This window comes from Coenobita brevimanus, chromosome 69 (assembly GCF_032717465.1).
Source record: "Coenobita brevimanus isolate Jiangsu-jjx chromosome 69, ASM3271746v2, whole genome shotgun sequence".
NCBI lineage: Eukaryota > Metazoa > Arthropoda > Malacostraca > Decapoda > Coenobitidae > Coenobita > Coenobita brevimanus.
Window position 1 is genome coordinate 30,591,915 of NC_137022.1, and position 18,488 is coordinate 30,610,402.

At 40.4% G+C, this 18,488-nt stretch overlaps 1 protein-coding gene and 1 long non-coding RNA gene across 2 annotated transcripts in view; one reads left to right on the top strand and one right to left on the bottom strand.

Moving 5' to 3' along the window:
- Nucleotides 1–6,856, bottom strand: part of LOC145406181 (uncharacterized) — a 50,931-nt gene extending 44,075 nt beyond the window's left edge. The window contains exons 1-2 of the long non-coding RNA XR_013898503.1: nucleotides 6,830–6,856; nucleotides 6,565–6,642 (exon numbers count right to left, since the gene is read on the bottom strand). This is a non-coding gene — a long non-coding RNA (uncharacterized LOC145406181). The remainder of the gene's footprint in view (nucleotides 1–6,564; nucleotides 6,643–6,829) is intronic.
- A 3,547-nt stretch (nucleotides 6,857–10,403) lies between these two features.
- LOC145406184 (phosphatidylserine synthase-like) lies at nucleotides 10,404–18,280 on the top strand. The gene is made up of 8 exons (XM_080277381.1): nucleotides 10,404–10,573; nucleotides 11,766–11,952; nucleotides 12,648–12,722; nucleotides 14,729–14,890; nucleotides 15,474–15,625; nucleotides 16,015–16,269; nucleotides 16,543–16,783; nucleotides 17,366–18,280. The coding sequence occupies exons 1-8, from the start codon at nucleotides 10,404–10,406 to the stop codon at nucleotides 17,558–17,560; spliced, it is 1,437 nt and encodes a 478-aa protein (XP_080133507.1). The 3' UTR covers nucleotides 17,561–18,280.
- The last annotated feature ends 208 nt before the right edge of the window (nucleotides 18,281–18,488 follow it).

Consider the following 18,488-nt stretch of genomic DNA (forward strand, 5'->3'; position numbering starts at 1 on the left):
GGCAACAGCGTCTGCTTCTTTCCTCATCAGCAAGAGAGGTTTTTCTTAGGGTAGGCTAAATGAAAATGTCTGGAAGTAACAAGAAAATGAACATGACGTCACTATACTGAAATGGTTCTGGTAAAAACAAGTGGGAATTGCAGCAGCTCAAAGCTGGGATTCAGAAGCAAACCCATAACCCTTCATACCTACAATTTGCATTTGCATAAATGAGCAGACATGAATATTAACATAGCAATCACAAGCATGATTAGAAAAATTAATGAAGATTCTTATTCAAAGGCTTTCAGCTCTTCTCCAAGTGGCAGAACTGGGAATCTACATACTACATGATCAAAAGACGCATTCAAGGAAATAACCCTTAGCTCACGGTAATACAGCTCCATCTGAGTTACAAACATTTTTGAGAAGCATTTCAGTAAAAATACCGTATATACACGACTGATTAAGACAATGAAACTGGTATTAATGATTATATTTACCTTCACCTGTTGGTATATCAATGGTATCAGAGACTCTACCACTGTTCACATGTTTACGGTAGCACTGATTTCTACTTTGGCCGCCAGAAAAAACTTTTTTAAGTACTGTATCTCATCCCCAATTAAAATTACCCAGCAACATGGTCAGGTATTGCTAGAGGTATAATGATCACCATTTTCTTATCTTGTCTTAATTTACCTACCAACGGTTTCACTCGCCTTGTGGCATTCTACTCCATTCCTCCGTATCATCAAACTAAATGATAATGACAGTTTAATGACAGAGTGAATATTATTTTGGTGTGGAAGAGAGTGGGGCAAAAGCAATACTGTATACTGGTGAAAGAGAAGAGAAAATGAATGGAATGTTTGAGAGAGTGAGAGATATGTGAGAATAAGGCAGCCTTGAGGTATTTTTGTCATATCCATCTCCTGTTTGTGGGTTCCCAGGAGGGAGCAAGGCACTGGAGATGATGATGAAAACAATTGCTTTCCCTCTCATCCACCTCACACACCTCCAAAGCTTTACTCCTCCCCCATTCCTTGTTTTCCCAATTCCCATCTCTCCCTCCTCTTCTTCTCTTCACTTGCCCCTCTTCCTTTCCTTTTCCCCCTCTCCATTTTCTCACATCCATTCCTTCCCCAACATCCACAGTATTAGTCATGAAGAAGTGGTATGGAATGGCTACTGAGCCACAGCCTGTCACTGTGATATTCTACCACTGAGCTACAGGATATAAGTAGAAAAAGGATGAAAATTTCCACCAAGTTAAGGTAAATGAACTACAGGTAAACAAGCCAACTCCATCGTTACATAATTTATCCCCCATGTGTTCCCCAGGCAAGACCCGCTCTAAGTTAGGATTAATTAATCAAGTTTATCAGTTACCAATACAATGCCTAACAATATCCGTGAGGGTGAAGGCAGCCAGCTTGTGGCTACAGTTTTGATGAGAGAGAGAGAGAGAGAGAGAGAGAGAGAGAGCAGATTTTTTTTAGCTTATTTCACATACCTAAGTGGAATACTAAGACAATGCTATGGCTCAACATCGTTTCCATAGCATTTTTTCATGACTAGCATTGTACTTTAGTGTTCATTTATTGTTACAACTCAGTACTGATGGTGGAGAGACGGCAATTTTAGACCAAGTGAGAGTAAAAACAATATACTGTCCTACAGGGGATTGATTTCCAGGTAGGCCTTGCTCTAACTTTGCTGCTGGTTAGGGGAGACTTTGTTTGCTTAGTTCTGTATACATATCACAAGTATATCTTCATCATTATCATCACAAGCACCTGAACATCTAAATACAAATGATATCTTTATTCTCACTTCTACCAAAATTTTTTAATAAACTTGGTAAATGCCTCTCCAATTGATGGGGTTCGTAATGTTTGTAACGGTACATAAACCTCCAATGTGAAAAGTATCATGAACTGAATAAAATTTTCACAACATGAAAACAATAAATAAATAAATAAGTATAAAAAATAGTAGTACCCCTTCACTCTGTGGGTTCATGCAGTCAACTACAATAATGAGCTTCTAGAGGCTTACTTTCTAACTACCATGATACTTATGCACAAATAATGAACTAGTAGGCTAAGGCACTCCAAAATGGATGTAGTCCATAACTAACCAGCTTTACTGCTACCAAATGGTGGCAGGTGGTGGTGACCATCATCCACTTACTTGATATATTCCTGCCTACTTCTTCGTTCACTTTTATCATTCCGCTTTTTTGTGTCTGCCCTCCTCTCTTGCTATTTCTCCCATCCTTCCTGTCACGTTTTATTATTCTAGTTTGTCTGCCCTCATCTCCTGGTATTTCTCCCATCCTTCCTGTCACTTTTTATTATTTTAGTTTGTCTGCCCTCTTCTCTTGCTTTTTCTCCAATCCTTCCTGTCATTTTCTATTCTTCTTTCCACTTCAGGTGGCTCTACATTATGTGTGAAGCCTAATGGTTTCCTATAACCCACAAAACCATTTACAAAACCAGATAACGGGATGATGTGGAGCCTATTTTGAAGCCTCTGTTAAAATGGGTGGAAAGATACAAATGTGGTGTCCATCCATGAACCAAATCTCTACAATAATCCCTTCACCTCATTGTAGCATGGCACTCTCCACTGCAAGGGAACATCGGTTCACTGCACAGGATGGCCTTGTAGGGCAAGTTGCTTGCCTGCAGTTGATGAATCTGCTCGGCCTGAGAGAATAGGATTCCTCAACAACTACAACCGCTAACATAATGACCATTCGGGCTAGCATCTGGTACCTGTACAACATGACAAGCGTAGGAGCCTGGGGCTAGGTAAGTTGGTCCTGACATTTAAGATGAGAGTGACCAGCATCACTCATCCCTGAGTGGCATTACATGAGCAATAAACCCCATTCACCCCTTGGATATAAATCTGCACTGGCTCAATCCAACAGAAGCACCTTAATTACCCACTAAAACACCAGGCACCATAATTTGGTTATATGGTTACCACCCAGTGCAGTATATAAATGGTTTCCTGATGTACAGGAAACCATTTGGCTTGTCACTCAGTGTAGAGTCATCCATAGGCAGAAGGAAGAGGAAAGAGTGAAGGAAAGAAAGACAAAAGAGTGTAAAGTCACCTGTGGGCAGAAGAAAGAGGAAAGAATGAAGGAAGGGGAAAAAAGGAAAAAAGTACTGTAAAAACAAGGATGTACAGATAAGTAAAATACCCTCTGCAGTACAGTATATACAAGTTAATAACTCCTAAAATGCCTTATGGATATCAGACTTCCACTAAACTGTACTAATTTACAAAGAAAATCATCACATTTGACCCATGAGGTACAGTATTTTCCTCTTTTGACAAAACAATTTCAACAGCTATACCTGTCAGGTGCTGAAAGTAAAATTCTTTTTAAACTTAGAACACCTCAAACTTCCGAGTTACAGTACATCAAAGAACAGAAAATGGTACGGTACCTGACAACAAACCCAAGAAAACCATTAGCTAACCCTGTCAATGTGATGATGTACAAGTATTTACAAGATACAATAATACCGTATAATTCTTGGTACAGTATTTACAATACTTTTAACCTTGAGATAATCTTACCGGTACCTAACTGGTGGGGTTGGACTCATTAAGCCCCACTTCGCTATTAGAACGGATGCTGTGAGTGACACCTTCACACTGAGGCATCAATATGGCTAGGCAGTGAAGCTACCTGGTTATACTAAGGTCCCTCGATCCCAACCCTATCCCTCCAGAGGGGGATGGTGGACTTCAGAGGACGGGCAATTTCATTCTGCAGTCCACCAGGTTCACCTTCCAGATGAACCTGAGGCTACAACAACTAAGTGGAATAAAGTGTCTGGCTGCAGCAAGAATATGAAAATTATATACAGTATGTTCTCTGGTTGATGCACCTAATTACTGTATATGCTATATCCCATCTCTCCAGCTTGAGAGCTGACTCCTAAGTTAAGCAAAACCATCTGAATCTTTCACAAATAAAACATAAGACATTATCAGTGAACTAAGAGTACCATACTATATTAATTAATGCTGACTTGTAAGTCACCCAATCAAACACAGTCATCCTCACTGTAACCTTTGTAGTGTCCATGATAATGCGATGCACGATGAATAAGACATACGGTACCAGTGAGTGCTGGAGAGGGACACCTTCCTATGGTAGCACCATCTAGTTGGGCAGCTCCAATGCCTGGCTATACAAATGTTACTCAACTCCCATCCTATCTCCCATAAGGAGGAAGGAGGGCTGTCTGGGAAGGATAAGTTCAGCCTGTAGCCCACTGAGTTAATGCTTCACATGAAACTGTGACTACAGCTACTACTACTACTGTATTAAACTACAGCAAATGCATAGGTGTTGCATCTTTTATTACACCCATAGAAAGTATTCACCTGCAGTGAGACTCCAAAATACAGTACTGGTAAAAAAAAAAAATAAATAAATAAATAAATCATCCAGTCCTGTGAGTAAGGCTAAACTGTCTTACATAGTTGCAAATTCAATCATAATCGCACCTGATTACCTTGAATCCAGTTACCCCCAAAATCACCATTACCAGGAGGAAACATTACACCTAGTAGGCTACAGGCTATTTTCACTTGCTTTATGCTATTCAAACTTACCAAACTTCATGTAGGTGCTAATTTTCATGCTAATATTTAACACTAAATTACAATTTACTCTAAATTCTGCATCACATAATAGTGTACAGTAATGGTACTGGAATAATGGTATATCAAGAGACATCACTGTTGTTTGCAGGTCAAAATATGCTACTGGCACTCTGTCTTATCTATGTAAATTTTGAAACCACAGTAGGCCCAGGCCTAGTCTCAATATCTACTGACATCATCATAAATGTATCCTACACTATACAGCTACAACAGCAGTATCCCCCTGGAGTACTGAATAAAATGAAATAACTACAAAGCCAACAATGCTTAGCTACACAATAAACATTTTAACAAGCAGGCTATCATCAAACCTTAACTGACAGAGGTACAGTACTTGTATCCTGGATGGAGGGCAGCCAAATGACAGAGGACAGTCATGTGGAGACGATCTTTATGTGTCCACCCCTTATGAGATAAAGGCATTTGGCAAAACAGACATATAAATAGATAAATATGGCACTCTGGGGTTGGTAACTGGTCATTCTTACCCTGAAAATCTGAACCCAAGTAGTCTAGTCCTGGACCACTGAACTCCTGATGGGCCTACAAAGGTGTAATCACATCATTTTATAAAGTTCCAACACGCCTGCATGTAGCCTACCGTATGAGCCTTGGTCACCTAATGCCCACTTCTCCATCTCCCTTGTGGAGAATGAAAGTGAGACCATGAAAAACAAATACGTAAATAAATATTAAAAAACAACAGTAAGTTCTCAACCACCAACTCTACGGTACTTGTGAGCCACTGCATAACTAAGCAGCTACCCAGTATTCTTAAACCCTTCCACCTGATGACATTTATTTTATTCTCCCAATCTACAAATGATTCTACACAATGAGATATTTTTGAAACTGAAGGGGGCAAATTTGGCATTCATCAGTCCCCTGGTTGAGAACATTTTCCAAGGTTAAATAAAATCTGCAATCAGCATGAATAAAATGAAACAAGAAACCACCATTGTGTCTAATCAAAATAAGAGCAAGACTAACGAGGAGAGTGTATGTGAGTGAGGTGGAGGGGGGGAGAGGGAGTCCAAAGGTGAGATGGAGGAATGGAGTGGAGAGGTATATCAGAGAGGGGTGTGTGTGCTGGGAACAGGGCCGTGAAATTGTGGGGGACAGGGTGACAAGGAGACAATTTGTTTGTGGCCACCTCTTATGGGATTAAGGTGTCTGGCAACAGACAGATATAGACAAAATATGGATTAATGATACAGACACATTGGGTTAGTATTGCACACCTTTTTGTACACAAAACTGACCTAGTGTACCCAAAACCTTTAATAATCCTCATACCAATGGTCACATCAATGTTCTATGGAACTGAGTTGGAGCAAAGTTATGGACTAATACTTTAACATGATCTAACCTACCGTATCCAATAAATTTATGTAATTAATAAAATGAAAACCTCAGAAACATGAATACAATGAGTTTGGTTATATTAAAAAATGTTTTTTAATTCCAAACAAAATAAAATACAAATACACAAAACCTATGTAATATATGTGCTTCAGCTTCAAACCTACACACCATTAGCTCCAACCTGAGTGATGTGACATAAGAAGTCACATAATGAAGTAAATCATTACCAAATGACTGGAAGCTCAAACGTTACCAAAATATGCAATGCAATACAAGAAAAGAATTACATCTTCACCATATCATAAATCTATCGAGATGGAAGACAATGGCCAATGGTTACTGAGAGAGAGAGAGAGAGAGAGAGAAGGATGAGGAGGAGGAGTAGAGAAGTGAACCCCAGCCGCCGCTACCTCAACCACTTGCTTCATTTACCCGCTTTATTAAATCCCCGAGCCACCCGGGGCCTCATTAACCTCTTCAAACAATCTTTTTAGCCAGACGGTCGCCATGGATACTTACCGGACACAGGAAGCTCGGCCTTGGAATGTAAATAAATGAAAATTCACTTGACGTAGCAGACGGCTTTACCACTAACAGCTGAGCCGCCACAAGACTGACCTAGGCTGCCAAAATCTTCCCTATCAGTTCCTATCAATATTTTTTCCTACATTATTGCGGGTTATTGAGTCTATGTGGTGTTTTCTACTTCATGAGCATCATTTTCCCAACTCGTTCCCATGTATCGGTTTATCGATAAAGGTGGACTGTCATGGTAAAATAATACATCAGCTGCCAAAATCTTCGCCGCCATTTTCCTATAAACATTTTTATCTGTCTTATTATCCCAAACACTTTCGCTGTAGCTCCTGGTACACATAACACAGTACCACTTTAAGTGACTGAAATAAATCTGGTGGTGAATAAAGATAAATTGTCAAGGTAAAATTGTATATAATTGAGCCACCGCAAGGCAGCAGTGTGTGACGTCATCAAGGAGCTGCACCCTTATGGCGGTCTGACGGCGCAATGCCCCGCCAAATTTAAATCACTTTGAAATCAAAGCTTTGGACAATTCAACTTTAAAATGCTGATTACCGTCACAATCCTCTATTGTTTTTCCTCTGAGGAAGCGTGTGTTGGCATTTGGGGAAACACTTCTAAATTCATTCCTTACGATTCTCGATTGATGACTAACGTCAAAAAATTTTGGTAATAACCAGATGACGTTTGGGTTCACGTTTACACAGGTACAACTGATAATCGTGAGGGTTATATTGATAAATTTATGTTAATGCAACCCCGAAAAAGTATACGGATTTCGGATTTACGCATAGGGTTTGTTTACAATTGTGCATACCCTTCACCATCCAGAAGAAGGAGAAAATCCATCGACAGCAGCTTGCTGAGTATTCCATTATTTCATGTTGAGGAGGACGGTATGGCCAACACTGAAGGATTAGGTAATCCATACAATTAGGTAGTGGTGCTGCAAGTCATGGTTAAATATAAAGATTTGTTATTAATGCCTATTAGTGATGGGTTAGGTCAGGTTGGGTTGGGATGGATGAAGTTAGGTCAACTGAAATGACTTTAGTACTGCAGTGACTATAAACAAACCTGTCATTTTGATAGAAAAATTACCTTGTCACTTCCCATTACATTTTGAGTAGGTTATATTCTCATACATACAGGATGATTGTATAATTTTATAGTTTTCTAAAATGTATTTGGGAATATCCTGGAGTGTGGAAAGATCATAACCATTGCTCAGTTACAAAGTGTCCAGTATTGTGGGCATATACAGAATTAGTTGTCTGATTCTGGTAATGATTGTAAAACTGTGTCATGTGAAGTCTTTGGCATCCAATGGTGACTGCTTGACCATACACAGATCATTGTACATGACTGTACAGTAGTTAAACAACAGTCCTTAATATATATTGTGCATTCATTTCAAAATATCAACTTTTTCCATTTAGCTGGTAGTATAAATTGGTAAATTAGCTTTGGTGGCAGCAATGAAACTTATTAGGAAATATTTGAGAAGATACTGTATTTGTGAACTCAACAGCTAAAAGAAAAAAAAATGCTGACTAATTATTTACTAGTTATGGTATTTGCATTTATCGGCAGCCAAGAATAAGGTGCCAGAAATCCTCAGAGGCCCATGATAATGAGTCCTAAATACTATTAAAAGTGTTGTAGTGTAGTCCATGCTGTAAACAGAATGCTGTAGGAGGTGAGGAGGGTGGATAATAGCTAATGCTCTATCTAGTTTCCTCAGCTCTACGGGAAGGACAGCTGATATGGAACTCTACCACAGTAACCATTCACACTGCACAGAAGACTCCACACTGCCAAGCTAGAAAGTCATCCAGTGATATGGACTCTTAGCAAACTGGCCAAGAAAGAAGAAGGATTAGAAAGAATATATGTGCCCTGGCATGGCACCCTGGCCACCCCATATACGTATAATGTATACATTACTTATATTCCTTAGTTCAGAGGGTTTAATTTGTATTTTAAATGTAGTCAGAGTGTGGCTTTGGACAAATGAATATGCAGATGAGTCTTGTTAAATGTATTCTCAGTATAGTTTCAGTCTAGGTCCATTGGTTTGTGGATAATTGGATTCATGCTGCTGTTTTAAGTAATATCATTGCAGTTAGAGTGACAGAAGCACCATCTTCGTGTAATATCATACTCAGCTGATATTGTGTCACTTTGGATGTGTCTGTTGTAAAATTCATGGCTAACATCTTTGTTGTGTTCTGATTATTATAATAACAATAGGGGTATATGATACTGTAGCTTAGTATGTTTCCAGTTTTCAAGCAAGAAGAACAAATCTTATGGAGCAGCTTAACTCAGCTGGCTGTGATATGCTTGGTGCTGGACATTACTGGACCATTAAGTTAGTAGTTTTTAGTACCAGTATTACACAAATATTCATGAAAGATTCTTCACTATTTTATAAGGGGTTGGACACAAGTTGCTGTTCTTTGTTGAAGTAATCTGAGTATGTGTGTTCGTGTGTGAATGATAGAGTGTATATACTGAACTGATGGCATAGGTATTTTTTAAACCACTTCAGGTATTTGCATTTAACTTCTTCAGCCCTGTGACCTCAGATGTTTTATTTATTTATTTTTTCAACAATTTTGTCAATTTGTAATAGTGAAGGGAATGTTAAAGCTGCATCTAACCTCTTTACTGTGAAAAGTCATGCACAAGTTGAATAAAATCATCTGTTGATAGCAAGAATGAAGTTAAAAATAAGTAACTGAATTGAAGGGTCTAAGAACAAAACTGCTGCTTGTGGTGTATGATGCTACCAGTGGCCTAGGCTGGTGACCTACCCTTAAATTTCCATGACTGTGGTAGCCCCAGACTCAAACACCTCATGAAGGATGGTGTGGGAGTGGCTGTTACTACCTGTTATAAACTGTTACTCAATTCACTCACTGAGGAGCTAGGAGACTTACTAACACATCTTCCAATGTAATTTATGTATTACAACATACTATTCTGTTTTTTGAATGATTCTAATATTGATGTACATTGCATAAGTGGAAAATTAAACTGATAAAGAAGAGGTGATTCTTGAAACCCAGTGATGTAGTCTTGGGAGTCCAATAAACTCTAAGAATATTGTGAGACTGGAGCAGTACCATTAACTACAAACGTATGTAATGAGAGTGTGTGGGTTAGTGTGAAGGAGTGAGATGATGCAAGTGAGTGTGAAGGGGTATGTGGTGGTGTGTGGGGATGTAGGGTAACGTAGTGTATATTGTGAGGTTGTATGTGGTAATGTGAGACTGTAATGAGTAGTGTGAGTGTATGGGTGTGGTTATGTGATACAGTATGTGTGGTAATGAGTGACTGGGTAGTGAGGGAAAATGGGGTGCTGGAGAAAGGGGAGATAAACAAGAAAGAGGGAGAGAGCAGGGAGGAGGGAAATTGTGAGAGTCAAGGAATGAAGTATAATGAGGAAGGAAGAAGCAGACAAAGGCAAACCACTTCATAGACCCCGTGTAGTCCTTTGTAAAGATGAACATTTTACTGCTGTCAGTGACAATAAAAAATAATTAGGAAGAGAATGTATTGTAATGTCATATCAACAGTGAGCCTTAAAAGATGGGAGACGGGGAAAAAATAAAAGGGATTACACATGACAAATATGGATGTGTAAGCTCTCTTTATACATTACGGAGTGCCGTTATCAGTATTTTTAATAATACCTAATACAGTATACTAAATTAGTACAGTATTATCATGTTTTCAGGGGAAATTATACGCTCGAAGAAAAATCTTTTTTGTCCCACTTTCATTTCTGCTTGCACTTGTAAACAACAGTCATGGCGGCCCGCAGGAGGACGTATTCTTCTGGCTCTGATGCTTCCGATAGATTTATCTCCATTAACGAGCGCCCAGTGGATGACATATCTCTAGAGTTCTTCTATAAGCCTCATACCATCACCTTATTAATAGTAATCATATCAGGACTCATCTACTTCGCATTTACGAGGTAAGTGAAATTTTCAGGTAACTTGGTGATTGCGTCAAGGTAAATCCTACTCACTGACTCACCCTCACGCAACACTTATTCACCACCTGCTGTACGTACTCATTCATTGACCACTTAATGTGTGTACGTACCCATTCACCATCTAGAGTACTGTACCGATACCATTTTATACAGCAGTAATTCACAACCTTCCCGATCGTACGTACTGTGTCGTTCTATACGTTCGTACATTCTAATATTAGTAGACCTAGCATACTTTTTCGTACAGCTCGTTCACAACTACCGGTAGCTAACATTCACCTTCTACCATACTCACTCATGTACCCTATGCACTAAGCGTACTATTTCATTCACCACCTCTTTACTCATCCATTGGTTTTGTTTACTCATTGCCTTCTTTGTTTACATATTCACCGCCCTTGCACATTCATTCACTACATTGTGTTAACTTACTCATTCACTGTCTGCACAGTTGTAAATGAAATTGTCCATGGTTGTGTTGCCTTGAAAGTGCATTAATTTTATTTTTTACCATTTGCCTGTATATATAGAAACATCTGAAGGATAATTGGCTTTTTTTTTTTTTTCTTAAGATTTTGATAGTCTTATAAAATGGAGTTTTCCTCGAGTTTGTCCAACACATTACTCATTCTTTAATACATCCTTAATTTCCTGTAGGCTTAAGAACAGCATGTGAAAGAGGGTACAGTACTTCTATCCTCTTTTGGAACCTAACCTTTCAATTTAAACAGAGTGAATCTTGGTGAGGATGGTGATCTATCTGTCTATTGCCAGATGCCACAATCCCATAAGGGGTGGCCATTTGACTGAGTTATTTGTTTTACAGGGAGGGGCACTAACCCTCCACCAACCCACTTGTTAACACATAGGGAGCATGTGTGGTTTGGTTATATGGTTACCACCCAGTGTTGTAAATGGTTTCTTGGCTTGCAAGAAACCATTTTGCTTGTCACTCAATGTAAAGCCACCTGTAAATTAAAGAAAAGCAATAAGAAGTGAGAGGAAAGATGGGAGAAATAGGAAGAGAGGAGGGCAGACACAGAAAAAGAATGATAAAGGCTTAGGAAGAAGCAGGCAGCACTACATCAAGTCAGTGGATGATGGTCGCCACCACCTACCAAGGATGGTGATGATGATGATATATATGAAGAAACTGTTTTGTGTTTTGCAGAGATGAAAATGAGAGCATCCAGTCCAACATACAGGCGGGTCTTGCGGCGATGGTGTTCTTCTTCCTTATCATCAGCATCATGGCCTTCCCTAATGGCCCCTTCACAAGACCACACCCGGCTATCTGGCGCATCGTCTTTGGCCTGTCCATACTCTATATGTTACTCCTGCTCTTCATTATATTTCAGGTAATGGTGGGGAATGATAGGTTAGCCACCTAATCATTATCATCATTGTCATCATCATCTTTGGTCTATCCCCACTCAGTGTGCTATTCGTTTTCAGGTAACACTTGGGAGTGATAGGTCACAGAGCCATGCATTACTGTTGATGGTAAGGATGTGCTGGAAAACATTAAAGTACCATGAGATGGTTTGGCCCTGTGGAAAGAATGGAGAATGAGAGACTGACTGAAAGTGTATGTGAGTGAGGTGGAAGTGGAGAGGGGGGAGATGGAAAGAATGGGGAATGAGAGACTGACTAAGAGAATGTATGCGAGTGAGGTGGAAGGGGAGGGGGGGGGGAGATGGAGGTGGGGATGGAGAGGTACTGTATATGAATGAGGATGGGGTGAGTTGGAAGGAGGGCAGCAATGATGGAGGACTGAGTAGCAAAGAGGTGATTTGTTTGTGGCCACTCCCTGTGTGATTAAGGCATCTAGCTGTAAACAGGCAGATAAATAGATACCACAGTACCATGTATCAAAAGGACAAAAATCTCTTTAAGTTAAGGTGAAAGAGCTGCTTTTACTCTAATCTGACCTAAAATTGCCATAGCATTGTCTTTTCATGCCACTCAGTGACATGATAAAAGCTTCATAATGGCCAAAATCTATGCCAGGTTAATGTGAAAGGGTTATAATAACTTTCCTTTGTGTTTACAGGACTACCGGACAGTGCGTAGTATGTTTGAATGGCTGTTTCCCGAGCTGACGAACTTCACTATTGACATGGACAAGGTAACGCACAGTCTTCCCTCTTCTCTAACTCACATTTTACGCAGATAAGTGAGTGAGTGATGTCCATATATAGATACCAGGTCAAATATGTGATGCCTCTTGTCACTCCACTTATTTCTTTACACATACAATACTCTGGGGAGTTTAGGAAGCTTGTCTGCATCTCTGCCTTACATGGTTATTCCTGCATATGACATGTTATTATCTTGTATTTATTTATGTTTAATTTTTCTCTACTATCAGGACTCTACTTCACTCCATCCTTAGGTGGGAAAAGAGGTATGGATAATGATGTTATTTGTGTCCTGCTATTGATCTGTATAAGAGAATATTAGCTTGCCATATGCAGAAATAAATAGTCAGGGAAGAGGTGCTTGATAGCTTCACAAACCTCAGTGTGAGAGTATGCACCCTTCTCTTACTTAACACTTAATTATTCATATAGTTGATGTATATCCACTTGCCAAGCATGTGTTTCGTCATCACAATACAATTTCACTGTGCATACGATTCATCCATACTGTACTCTGTTTCATACTTTAAATTTGTGCTGTTACTTTCAGAGATCAGGAATTTGATAAGATGTAAACTAGGCCTGTACTGTACAAGGTTAAATGGAAACTACTGTAGCTATATGATTTATTTTGATGGATTTTTTTTTTTTTTTTTTTTTTTTAGTAAGGAGTTGTTTCCACTGATTCTTTTTATCCATTGCATCATCATCATCATCATCTTATAATATGACAAGGCATCAGAGAAATTCTTGTTCAGTACAAAACATTACAACACACCAGTCCCTGCCACATCTCACACACTGCCACATTTCACACAACATTACACTTTACACTGCCACATCAGTTTCTGCTACACCTGATTCCTACAGCACAGACCTTTTCCACAGCCAGTATTGTGCATGTCCGGTATCTGCTAATCAAACACCATGTTCAAGTGTCCAGATGAAACAGATCATCAAGGCAATAGTCACCACCAAGCCTTCAACACACATTAAGACAGTTGCCTGAGTTTGTGTGCAGCCCCTTTTGCATGCTGTGGTAGCCTGCACTTCCATCTGTATTCTTATTATTGAGAGTACATACTCCTTCATTTTGAGGATGTCTTAGATACCCACTACAGTATCACAGCAAATGCAGTCAGTTTAGGGAAGGTTTTGCTTAGTGAAGGGGTTAATGAAGTTAATTTTTTTCTCTATCTATTTATTGCCAGACACCTCAATCCCGTTTGGGGTGGCCACAAACAAATCGCCTCCATGTCGCCCTGTCCCCCGCCATTTCACTGCCCTGCTCCTAACTCACACCCCCCTCTCTCATATACCTCTCCATCCCATCCCTCCATCTCATCCTCGGCCTCCCCCTCCCTCTTCCCCCCTCCACCTCACTCACATACACTCTCTTCGTCAGTCTTTCACCCTCCATCCTCTCCACATTATAAGAAATATCCCCTTCGTTGATTAAAATTCAGTGGCAGTTAAAAAATATATGAATGTCATGATACTGATGATATTAAAGTGTAGACTGTCCCATCAGTTTTTTTTTAATGGTTATGTGAAAATGCCTGCATATCACATTACCGAGCACATTTGGTAGAGAGGTGAACTTGCTCTATCCTCATTAGGTGTTTAATGAATGGCAGTTATATTTCACGGGCAAGCCTTCCCCTGTTATGTGGATCAGATGTCAGACGTTTATCATCTTGGGGTTCATAAAAAGTTCCTGAGGTCACTATTCCAACCCACCACTGTTCCCTTAACTCATTTGTCCACCTTATTTGTGAACTTGTCATACTCTCAGTATTAAGAATACAGCAGTTTGGCTCTCTATAAGAATAGGACAGTTTGGACCTCAGTCAGAATGTGAGTCTGGCCCTTTACTAGAATATGACAGCTTGTCCCATGATACGAATACAACACTGGATGACAGTCTATCCTCTCCAGTGTTCGTGCCTTGATGCATTGCCTGACCTTGCCCTGCACCCCTCCCATGATACAGGGTGAATGGGGTGAGAAGTGTGACGACCTGAGTCTGGCGAGGCTGTGGGAGAGCATCGACTTCTTTTGTTTTGCACACTTCACAGGCTGGATCATGAAGACACTACTTATACGACATTACGGCATCCTCTGGACCATCTCAGTCATGTGGGAGATTACCGAGGTGAGACACGGCCAACCCTGCTTCCTACAACCCACACTTGTTTGTTTTCAAGTTAAAGATACAGTGATCATTCATTTCACACACCGTAGAGAAGTTTCAGTGTCCTGCATAATCAAAATCCATGCATAGTTATTGGTACCATAAAAACACAGCTTTAAAGGTGGTGGCTATGTCATTGGAGGATTTTCTGTCAGGTTAATGCTACAAGGGGTGGTTGGGGGTTTATTGCTCACATAATGCCACACAGGGATGAGTGAGGCTGGTCACTCTCATCTTAAATGGCAGAACCAACTTGCCTAACCCCGAGCTCCTTTGCTTCTCATGGGGCAATGTAGGATTGGATGATGAATGAATGAATGCAAGAAGGAACAGTGGGTGTCTCCTATGGTTTAAATGATCTAAACTCTGATAGCCCAGCCTCATGCCTTCATAAACTCTTAAAGGGGTACAGTAGTAAGACTTGGCTATTGCTTATTTAGTTACCAGTACTTTATATATATATACATACAAGACAACAATGGAGATATGTTTCACTTCCACTGTTAACCCTAGTCCTTAATCCTTCATATCACACCATCCCCAGATTGCATTCTCACACCTGCTGCCCAACTTCATTGAGTGTTGGTGGGATGCGTTTATCTTGGATGTGCTTCTGTGTAATGGCCTTGGCATCTGGGTGGGCATGCAGATCTGTCACATCATGGAAATGCGATACTTCAACTGGGAGAGTATCAAGTCAGTCGCATCCAAATTTTTTCTTTCATTCTTTTGGTTTAGCAATCATTTATTTATTTTTTTTCCCCTTCGGTCTTTCTGGCTCCTACCCACTTAAAAAAAAAAAAAAATAGTGAAAGTAACTACCAGTCATTGAGCACTGTCAGTTTCATTTTCATACAAACTTGCATCATTATTGTTGTTGTTGTTTGCAGGGACCGGATATCCAGACAATGACAGGTAAGCTGAAGCATGAAGTGTTGTTGTGTTTGTCATTGCTTCACTGTTGTTTTCAGGGATGTTCAGACAGTGATGGGTAAGCTTCAGTGTGCAGTGCTGTAGCTCCCATGTCATGTAGTGTTGTGTGGTGTTGTTTTTTTTCTTTGTCTCATTGGTATCATTGTTTGCAGGGACATCCAGACAACTACGGGTAAGTTGAAGCGTGCAGTGCTACAATTCACCCCTGAGTCATGGACTGCGATGCGTTGGTTGGACCCCACGTGCACATACATGCGCTTCTTGGCCGTCTCACAGCTGGTTATTTTCTGGCAGCTGTCTGAACTCAACACATTCTTCATCAAGCACATTTTTGAGATGCCACCCAGTCACCCCCTCGTCTTCATCCGCATCCTACTCCTTGGGGCAATGTCTGCACCCACTATCAGGTCAGCTCTTCAGTTTATGATTAGGCTCAGCATCAGTTCATTAACAGCAGCAGATTTATGTGAATCTTTATCTTAAAAATTTTCATTCCTGTTTAATGTTCATTATATACAGTACGAATAGTTCATGTATGTTTATGCTTTCCTGCTGCTACTCCAGGGCCTTACACATCCCAATATTAGTGGGGAATAGAGGTAATATGATGGTGGTGATGGTGATGATGATGATGATTATGGATTGCCAGTGTTGATACGTTATATTACATGTCTCAACAGGCAATACTACAGCTATGTGACTGATCCCCGGTGTAAACGTGTGGGTACTCAGTGTTGGGTGTATGGTCTGTGTATGTGCATCGAGTCGCTCGTCTGCATCAAGTTTGGTGCTGACATCTTCCAGCACACGCAGATCCGCAACATTATCTGGTGGGTGCTGGTGCAGGCAGCTGGCTCAGTTATGTGCATATACCTCTGCGTCACACACCACCGATGGCAACGCAGAAGGCAGATTAAACTCGTGAGTATTTATTAACACTTGATATGGTGACTCTATACTGAGTGACAATCGGATTGAGCCGGTGAAGGTTTATATCCAAGCGGTGGTTTGGGTTGCTTGCTCATGTAACGCCACTCAAGGATGAGTGAGGCTGGTCACTCTCATCTTAAATGTCGGGACTAACTGCCTAGCCCCGGGCTCCTACGCTCCTCATGGGGCAATGTAGGATTGGATGATGGATGTAATTTGTTGGGTTAAGGTGCTGTAACCTGATCTGGCCCATATAGATTTACATCACAGAGATGTTGGGAGTATATTGCCCATATAATGCTACGTAGAGGCAAACAACTGGTCACCCTTACCTTAAATGTTCAGGCTGAGTAGCCAAGCCCCAGTCCCCTATGCTCCTTTTGAGGCAGCAAAGAATTGGATGATAAATATGTAGATTTTGTCAACCTTTCTCATGTTGCCTTCAGGTGACTGCACCAGGGGATAAGCTGTATGGTTTTGTGTAACTCAGGAAGCCATTTGATATGTTCATTCATAACCATATAGTCAACAAATGGACACCTGGGTTAAGGCACATCTTACTTCCCTCCACAGGATGATTCGATAGATGATGACACGGAGCCAGATGCCCAGGTAACATCATACATCCAGTCACTTCCTCGCAAGGTGGTGACACTGAGCACGCCAGAGGATGATGATGATAGTGATGATGAGGGTGACTCCCCTGCCAGGGTGCAGCGGCGCAGAAAAAACCCACAGCTTAGGCGCACTAGTAGGTTTGAACACTGACCTGCCCCAGCTGTCTCCCTTTTATCAATCTTCTTCTTTTTTTAAATAGTGTTCTGTGTTACTCCTCCAGCAATAATCTCAGACTATAACCTACCTGACCTCTCTCTCCTGATGCTATGATTTATCTTGCTTTAAAAACCGACCTAACTCCTTCCTCTCTTCCAGTAACAGATTCAGACACTAACTTGGCTGCTCTCCTTTTTCTTTTGCTTTCTTTTGGTACTCTCTTTCTCTGTATCTCTTCTAGCAAGATATATGAACATTGACATGGCTGCTCTCTCTCTCTCTCTTTCACGATTTCACATGATTAGCAGCCTACCTAAATGCTTGCTGCTGAGACTTAAGATTTTAAAAATTTTTATATTACTTTCTGTCTGGTATAACTTCCTTGAGGTTCGTTTCTCTACAACATTTCTAGTTCATTTGGAAACAGAATGATACTGTTAACCCATTCAGCTGGTGACATTTTAGTTTTATTCTTTTGACGATTTTTAAAAATGTTCTCTTCCGTTGGACAGTTTCATTCTGAGTTTATTTGTCCCTCTAACTTCGACTGTACTGTACCATGCTGATCATGCCTGAATATCTCAAGTCGACCAATAACCTGCCTTCTTGTCCTTCCAACACTTGCCTTCACCTCCTCTGTGGCTGCTGTGGTCATGTCTCATTGTTAATCTAAAATTATTTCACTGTGTGGACAGTACTCTCATCACCGAATCCCCCCCCCTCCCACTTTGTCCTTACCAGTTTACATCTGTGTATAGTACATTAATATCTTCGTCTATTACACCTCGATATTCCCTTCTATGTATTTATGTCTCTGTGATATCAAGATAGCTGGAATGAATTACACATTGATAATTTCTCATACGTTATTGGAGGCCCTGTGCGTTAGAAGTGTCACTTGTGCCTTGCCAGCCAAAACCTC

Bases quoted from the DNA above. Each gene is read 5' to 3' on its own strand.
- LOC145406184 (XM_080277381.1), top strand. From the start codon at position 10,404: ATGGCGGCCCGCAGGAGGACGTATTCTTCTGGCTCTGATGCTTCCGAT. The intron at 12,723-14,728 runs GTAACGCACAGT...CCCATGATACAG, and splicing joins TCACTATTGACATGGACAAG to GGTGAATGGGGTGAGAAGTG. The intron at 16,784-17,365 runs GTGAGTATTTAT...TTCCCTCCACAG, and splicing joins GCAGAAGGCAGATTAAACTC to GATGATTCGATAGATGATGA.